At 34.8% G+C, this 8,965-nt stretch overlaps 1 protein-coding gene across 1 annotated transcript; it reads right to left on the bottom strand.

Annotated features, from left to right (window-relative positions):
- Positions 1–732: 732 nt before the first annotated feature.
- LOC111140402 (ATP-dependent zinc metalloprotease YME1L1-like) lies at positions 733–7,569 on the bottom strand (the record flags this gene model as incomplete). Its single annotated transcript, XM_022492665.1, has 3 exons — positions 733–823; positions 5,128–5,226; positions 7,407–7,569. Coding segments are annotated over 3 exons (312 nt in total), but the record flags the coding sequence as incomplete, so codon positions are not given.
- Positions 7,570–8,965: the final 1,396 nt, after the last annotated feature.

Genomic DNA, 8,965 nt, shown 5'->3' with positions numbered 1-8,965 from the left:
GATATTGAATGTTCTCATTTTAATAATTTTAAAATGACTGCTTTTTCAAACAACAAAATAATGTCTAATTACCTTCACAAATGATGGTGCTATATGCTGTGTCTCTGCCAATCGTTCAGAGGTGGACTGTAAACGTCGAGTTCTTGATTTCAAAGTTTTAAAACCCCGAGACTGTAGGAAAACTGAACGGAACAGTATCAGATTTACTTCTCGTTGCAAATGCTTATAAGAAAAATACCTAGGTGGGGTGCCTGGGTGGCTCAGTGGGTTAAAGCCTCTGCCTTTGGCTCAGGTCATGATCCCAGGGTCCTGGGATCGAGCCCTGCATCGGGCTTTCTGCACAGCAGGGAGCCTGCTTCCTCCTCTCTCTCTCTGCCTGCCTCTCTGCCTACTTGTGATCTCTGTCAAATAAATAAATAAATAATCTTTAAAAAAAAAAGAAAAATACCTAGGATTCAAAACTGACACCAAGCCCATCATCCTAAGTTTATTATCTCATTTTTTAACATAGTTCTTTGACACTTCACTACCCTGGTAATTAAAGTCATTAAAATGGATTGAATCTATAAAATAACTTTATATTCTCTTGGTAATTTTAAAATGTGAAAAGAAAAAAAACACCCACTGATGAATATCAAATAAAAGTCAGGGTCTAAATCCTCAAACCCCAATCCCACTTCCCAGAAGCGCCCACTGTTAATTTCATGACTGGGGCGCCTGGCTGGCTCAGTCGGTTAAGCATCCGACTCTTGATTTCAGCTCAAGTCTTCATCTCAAGGTTCTGAGTTCAAGATTGCATTGGGCTCCACACTGGGCATAGAGCCTAATTCAAAAAAATGAAAAATAAAAGAATAAAAGCTTTGAAAAATAATTTCATGACTAAATTTCTATGTATTTAAACACATGCTCTTTCTACAAAAATAATGCATAATTTTTTGCAATTATCTTCTTGCACTGAACAATCAATATATCGTGGACATTTTTTAGAACAGATCAGACTATGTTCAATTTAATGGCTGTTAATATTTTCCCAATTTATCAGATTTGAATATTCAACCACTTTCCTACTATGGATATTAGTTGTTTCCTGTTTTCTTATTGCTAAGAATGCTTCAGTTAAAATTCTTATACATATCACCTTTCAGCACATGTAGACTAAATTCTTAAAAGTGAAACGTGAGGTCTGAGTTATTTAACACTAAGAAACTGTCCTCTAAAAGGCTGTTACTGATTTACACATCACCAATGAAAAGGAGTATCCTTTTCTCCACCTCCTTTCCAATACAGATTAATAAAAATTTTTAATTAAAAACATTTGTTTAAATATTTTATTTGTCAAAGGGTACAAGCAGGGGGAGCGACAGGCAGAAGGGGAAGCTGGCTCCCCACTGAGCAAGGAGTGCAATGCGGAACTCAATCCCAGGACCCTGGGTTCACAACCTGAGCTTAACCAACTGAGCCACCCAGGCATCCCTATAAATTTTTTAATTTCTACAAATCTCATAGACAAAAAGCAGTGTCTTGTTTTAATTTGCATTTCAGATTAGAAACAGGGAAAATTTTTGAAAAACTTCTACTTTTATTCAATATCTTCTTTAGTTAATTCATCACTCATAACCTTTCCCATTTTCATGTATAAAAAGAATGCACGTTATGTATACTAACTTTAAGTCACATATACCTGAAATATTTAACGTCTTCGTCTTTTGATACAGCAACTTATAAGGTTAAAATAGTCCTATCTTTTAATCTTTAGTGTTTTCTGCACTGTACTGACTAGAGAGCCTCACCCCCAAACTGTGATTTTAAGAGAAGTCCCCCAGGTGGCTCAGTCAGTTAAGTTGTCCAACTCTTAGTTTTGGCTCAGGTCCTGGTCTTGGGGTTATGGGATCGAGCCCTGCATCAGGCTCCACACTGGGCTTGGGGTCTGCTTGGGATTCTCCCTCTCCTTTTCCCTCTGCCCCTCCTCTCTCTCTCTCTCCCTCTCCAAACAAAACAATCTTTAAAAAAAACAAAAAACAAAAAACGGAGTCTACTGACTTTTAACTTTGTTCAGACCTTTACCTATTTGGAACTTATTTAAGATTAAATTAAGATACAATTAAATTAAATTAATTTAATTAAGAGTCTCTTATGTCCAAGTTTATTTTTTATTTTATTTTTTTATTTTTAAATAATCTCTACACCCAACTTGGGGCTTGAACTCACTACCCCAGATCAAGAGATGGATGTTTTACTAAGCCAACCAGGTGCTCCATTTTACTGTCAAGTTTAAAATCAGCTTCTTGGTTTTCATAGCAAGTGTTTAGGGTTTTGAACAGGGTTGGAGTGAATTAATAAATTTGGGCATAAATTAAAACTATCATAGTACTGAGTCCTTTCAAAGAGGATTATGGTATTCTCTCATTTTAGTTTACCCAGCTCTTTTATTTCGTTCCGTGACGTTTCACAGGTGCATATATATATAAATAAATACACACACACACATACATATACACATGTATATATATTATATATTACATTCAATACAATATCTGTATTGAATATTAACAAATATTCAACATAATGTATATACATGTATGTGTGTGTACACATATGTATACATATATGTGTGTATACACATACATACATGTATATACATTATGTTGAATATTTCTTGTGAGGATAAAAGATTAAATGGGTTTGGAAGAAATTATAAATAAAACCTATTGCTAGAATATAAGAAGGATATTGATTTTTATGCATTTATCTTATATGATACTAGAGTAGCCTTTCAGTTGATTTTTTTAAAAGTTTTCTGGAAACATATTACCTGGTAAGCAAAGAACAATCATAATTTTGTCCCTTCCTTAAACTTCTAGAACTCCTTTTTAATTATATTGTTTAAAACTTCCAAATTACTCAACAAAAACAGGCTACTACTATCTTATTTCCTATATTAATAAGATCCTAATAGATTTCCTTAATAAATTTTAAAACTTCCTATTCTAGTTTTTGACAACTTTGTAGGAAGTGTGACAATTAAAATCTATTACATGCCTTTTTCATACATTGAAATAGTATTATTCTTTCCTAATCTATGAACATAAATTAACATACTGCCTAATATTAAATCACTCATATTCCTTATTCATATTTTCAAGCACATTTCTATACTTCCTTTTTCGGATTTTATTTACGATTTCTGTATTTACATTTATTATATCCTTTTCTACGATAACATTTTAATATCAGTAATCTCGTGGAATAAACAGCAAAGCCTATTCTACCTTTTTCTTGATTTTGGTCCTGGAAAACAGAACATAAACCATAAAAACCATCTGAGCCAAAGTGCCTCTGGGACACTATTATATTTCAAATTTTATAGTTATTGTCTTATCTCTCGAGTCAGTGTTGTTCATTTATAACTTGGATTACTGTTTCAACACATTTTTATTTATACACACTCTTAAAAGTTTTAAATCTTCCCTATATGTGGCTGTTATCACTTTTTTTACTTCTAACACTTCTAACATTTTCTCAGTGTTTTTCATTAGACTGTTCTATTTTCTTGTTTTCTTAAATTAAATCTGTTCTTCATTTAACTAAGTAAAACTTTCCTGTATTCATTTGTTTTATACATATTAATTTCTCTAATTTATTCAGAGTATTCTCAAAATGAATGTGTAATCGATTTATTTTCTTTCTTACTTCCTAATAAATTACACAATGCCCTCATCATCAGCTGGCCCTCAACTCAAAGATTTTGATGTTGATTTTCACTGTGGTTCATTACTAATTGTCTGTAATTTGTTTCTCTTTCCTTCAGCCACAAGACACTTACAAAAGTATCTTTAAATGTCCATAGAATTGAGAATTTTTTAAGTTATCCTTTCTGTTATTTGATTTCAATATTATATGATCAGAGAACCTGACCCTGGGTTATAACTTTCTAAAAATGAAGATTCTCCTTATTCCCTAACGAATGCTCAGTTTTTATAAGTCTTCCATGAACATTTAAAAATATATCATCCTTCTTTAAGAATTCTTCTGTCTTCTGCATTAACCATTTCTTCAGGGCATTACTAGGCTCTGTGCCCTACATGGCGCCTCTCTTTCATCCTACAGGTTTTCCTCAACATGTGAAGATCTTGCTGTTCCAGTTGTAATTGCAAAGAGAATACAGTAATCAATACTGACTGTAGATAGGTTTCCTCAAAACTAGCTAGGTGGTAAATACATTTATACTACAAAATATGGACTTATAATGAGTGAGTAGGGTACATTTAGTGTATGATTCAAACCCATTATTTCTCTCCTTGGCCTCAATGCTCACACACAATCTTCAGAGACAGACTTCCCTACACCCACACACCCTTTATTACCAACAAGTCTTTTGCCAGTTGTGGCATAAAAGTTACAAGCCCTATCTATTCTGGGACTGGCCCACTTTTGGCAATCTTTCAGTTCAACTCTTCACGAATCATCCACTATTACTGACTTGGAAATGGGTTTTTTCCCTAACTTCTACTGGAAAAAATAGCACACACCTCTTTCATGTCACTAAGTTCCATGAAGGTAGGTAACATATGTCTTTTTCATCTACAATTATCACTGTTACCTAACAGACTTCACTAGCATCTGGTATTAAATAAATGTAAATGCATGCATATTTGATTTTGTTATCAATGTGATGTCATCTATTCACCTTACAGAAATTCCTCAAATTTCTGGTCCACTGATGAAACCCCTCTGCTGTTGCCCTGACTTTTCCTACACTTTAAATTTTTTTTCTGTCATTGCAATTGATTGGGACAATTTTAAAAACGAAATTTTAAGAATATGGGGAAGTAAACAAACGTGCTTAGTTAATTATGTTGAATGTGTAGATAAATTCCCTAAAGTTTGATTTACTGTGGCACTTATCACTCACATTCAAAATTCAGCTACTATATATATATTTTCCCAACTAAAGATCAGACATACCCAAACTAATGGACTCCAAATAATCTATCAGTTCTACTGTGAGCTATGAGCTATAAATGATTGTTTATAAACATTAATATGATTAAGAAAGATAAATAAGAATCTGTTAAAGAAATCTTTTTTTTTTTTTTTTTCAAAATAAATGCAGTTGTTGTTTCGTACCTGGCCAGCACTGAATATCTGAACAAATACTTTTAAGAGTTCTTGAATGTTGTCTGTATAAGCAAGAGGAACATAAAGTACTAAACATATCTAAGTAACCTGGAGGAAAATTGAAAAAAGTAAATTTTCTATTTACCAAGCTAAAAAAAGTCACAAAATATAATAATTATATCAAATATTAGAAAGCAAAAGTATGAGCTTAGCCTTTTATTTGTTCATATGACTCTGCTTGTAGGAGTTTTTAAAAATACTGCTAATCTAATTACAGTTCTTCATCGCATTACTACGATCTACCAGTTATCCAACAGATTATCTTTTTTATCTGATATATGACTACAGCTGCCAAAGAAATTAAATGCAAACCACAAGGTAAAAGACACATGTGTTTACCTAAAGTATCTTTTAGTAAAGAGCACAAAGACATAAAAAACTGCTACTTCCTAGGGACCATTTCAAAAATGCTAATAAATAATGTGATTTAACACGGTAAACCAGAAGCAGTCATATTTCTCTCTCAAAGCTTCTGGTCACTGGGTTCGAAGACAGTTCCTCCCATAATTGGAAGCCATCATCTTTGGTGGTCCTTCGAATTCCCACGGTAGACTAATGGGTCCCATCCTACTTTACATTTGTGATCCTCGGGACGAAGTAAACTGGACCAACAGAAACTGCTTCTCCTCTATCCTAATAGCCCAGACAGAATGCAGGGATTTTCCTAGGAATCAACACACCCCGTCCTAATACCTCTGCCTGCCTAAGCCAAGAAAACAGCTGGCAAGGAACCTTAAAAGGAAATGTAAATATGCCGACCAGAAGACCAACAGTAATACTACTAAACTACACAGCAATGAGAGTAACAAAAATTTTACTCTACTGAACACTTACTATGAGCCAAATAGCACAGTATGGGGTAAATAAACTATTTAGATTATTTCATTTGATCCTGCAAAGCGAGATAAGGAGTTTTTCCTCACGCTTCACATGAGAAAACAGCAGTCTGGGGGACTAAAGTAAATGCCACAGCCACTCAGTGGCAGGAATGAGTTTGATCCTAGTCTACTCCTCACCCTTAACCACTCAGCCTGAGGACTTCTCTCAGGAAGGAGGTAGTGTAACATTAAAACAGAAGCAGATTTTTAGTCCAAGGCCCCAAGCTCAAAAACTTCCTTTTTCTCATTCTTGAATTCTTTACTTATACTACAACCCATATACGAAAGAAAAGCAATAGAATAATTAGTAAATGAATTAAGTTTATACAAAGTATGACTTCAATCAAAACTTTATCTCAAAATGAATTAAACTTGCATGTTCCTGGGCTATTATAGCTTATACTGATTACTGAAATCTGTTCTTCCATCAATTAAAAAAGAAAAAAAAGTATTTTGATAAGTTCTAACATTTATTGTTTAAGCATCATCCAAAAAGAAACTCATGAAGTGAAACCCCTTCTACAAACCACCAACTTATTTTTTTTTTTTTAGATTTTATTTATTTATTTGACAGAGAGAGATCACAAGTAGGCAGAGAGGCAGGCAGAGAGAGAGGAAGGGAAGCAGGCTCCCTGCTGAGCAGCGAGCCCGATGCGGGACTCGATCCCAGGACCCTGGGATCATGACCCGAGCCGAAGGCAGCGGCTTAACCCACTGAGCCACCCAGGCGCCCCAATTTTAACACCAGATTGTTACAAGACTGAAATAAGAAAATATACATTCTTTCAAAAAAAAGGACTATGATTATTACTTCAATGTATTCTCAGAAACTAGCATGGTTCTTGGAATCCAATAAAAGTTTGTCACCTAAAATTAAAACAATACTCCACTATTCCACAATCTATGTAATGTGCTATAGTAGATCTTGGGACAAATAAAGAAGCCTAGTGTGGAAAAAACAGTAATTTAGGAAGATGAAATTTCATTTGGTCTAAATATATTCTATAGTTTACTTAAACGTACTGTACCAATATTATTTTCTTAGTTTTGACAAATGCACTATGTTTAAGCAGGCAGTTAACATCAGAGGAAGCCAGGTGAAGGACATACAGGAACTCAGTACTATCTCTGCAACTTTCCTGTAAATCCAAAATTATTCCAATATGAAAGGTAATTAAGAAAAGGAGAAGAAAGGAAAGAGGGAAAGAAAGAGAAAAGGAAAAAGGAAAGGAATGGGACAGAACTCAGGAAAGAAGCTAACACACAGTAAGCATAAATAAATGCTATCTGTTAAATTTTTAGTAACTACAACGGCTTACTTAAATTGGAACAAAAAATACACCAACTTACCATATTTATTTTCAAAGAAGGACTGTGCAGAGATATGAGATGTATGCCAATGGGAAGAAACATGCTTGCCTTTACAAAATCCAGGAAGCAGACTGTCTACTAGTTGATCAATCTGTCCAAGTTTTAATACAGATAATCCAAGGTCTCTTAAATTAAGTACAGGCTGTAAAAGAGTGAATCAACCAAGTTAGCAATTAATACCAAGATATTTAACTTAAAGAGTTCTTTTTACTTGAAAAATTATGGATTCAAAAAATCTAACAAAGGTATTAAGTCTTTTTTTTCTAGTATTTAAAAACTAAATTGGAAAAAAAAAAACAAATTGGTGCAAATATTTATTTTTAAAAAGACATTATTTATTTATTTATTTGCCAGAGAAGACAGAGCAAAAGCAGGGGGAGCAGCAGGCAGAGGGAGAAGCAGACTCCCTGCTCAGCAGGGAGCCTGATATGGGACTCCATCCCAAGACCCTGGGATCGTGACCCAAGCTGAAGGCAGACACTTAACCAACTAAGTCACCCAGGCGTCCCTGGTGCAATATATTTATAGTTCTGGTTCTATGGAGGTTACTCATATGAGGTTTGACAAAGGTTGAAAATATATTCACAATAGTGCCTCTAAGTTATGGACTTTTAAAGCTTCCTTCAGTCTCTAATGCCCATAAACAAAAGCACATTTGATTTTTTTAAAAAAGGCGGGGGGAGGGGTCGGGATATGCTGTTACCAAAGGACATCTCACTCCTCTGGTCTCATTGCTGAGATCCTACTTTGAACTGAGAGGTTCTATAATTACCCATACCTACCTTCTAAGAAAGAGGAAAACTGAACAAAGTAAAAATGTATGGGGGCACCTGGGTGGTTCAGTGGGTTAAAGCCTCTGCCTTCCGCTCAAGTCATGATCCCAGGGGTCCTGGGATGGGCTCTCTGCTCAGCAGGGAGCCTGCTTCCCTTCCTCTCTCTCTGCCTGCCTCTCTGCCTACTTGTGACCTCTCTCTGTCAAATAAATAAAAATTTTTCAAAAAAATGTGTGAAAACCAAGGAAGAAAATACACTCACATTAAAATAGTTCTAAACTAACTACAAATAGGATAGAAGTGAGTTATTTTCTTGTCCACAGGAGCTGTCAGGCAGACATGAAAGACAAATAAAAATTCGCCCCAGACAGCCAGAAGTTCTAGCACGGGAAGCAAAAATAAACAGAACAAGTAAAGTATCAGCTTCCGATGACTGATGTGAAGTTAGATTCATAAAAATTTCACATACGCAAAAATAAATGAATGAAGTTAGATCCATGGATTATATAGTTCTGGACTGATGTCCAGGGGTTTCTCAGCTACTAGCTTTAGGACAAGTCATTCATATTCTCAGAATCAACTGCCTCATTAGTACAATGCCTATGAGACATGCCCTGCCAACTTCACAACAAGGTGGTATGGATCAATGGAAAAGATCACGTGTTGCTCATCTGACATCCAAACACCAAGGCAAGCATAGTTAAAGGTATGATGAAATAAAATACTTAAAAGTGCCCTTTATTAAAAACTACACAATATAAAGCA

The sequence above is a fragment of the Enhydra lutris genome, unplaced genomic scaffold (assembly GCF_002288905.1).
Source record: "Enhydra lutris kenyoni isolate GAN:26980312 unplaced genomic scaffold, ASM228890v2 scaffoldscaffold863, whole genome shotgun sequence".
Lineage (NCBI taxonomy): Eukaryota > Metazoa > Chordata > Mammalia > Carnivora > Mustelidae > Enhydra > Enhydra lutris.
Note: the sequence above shows the minus strand (reverse complement) of the source record. Positions and strands in the feature narration are given on the sequence as shown.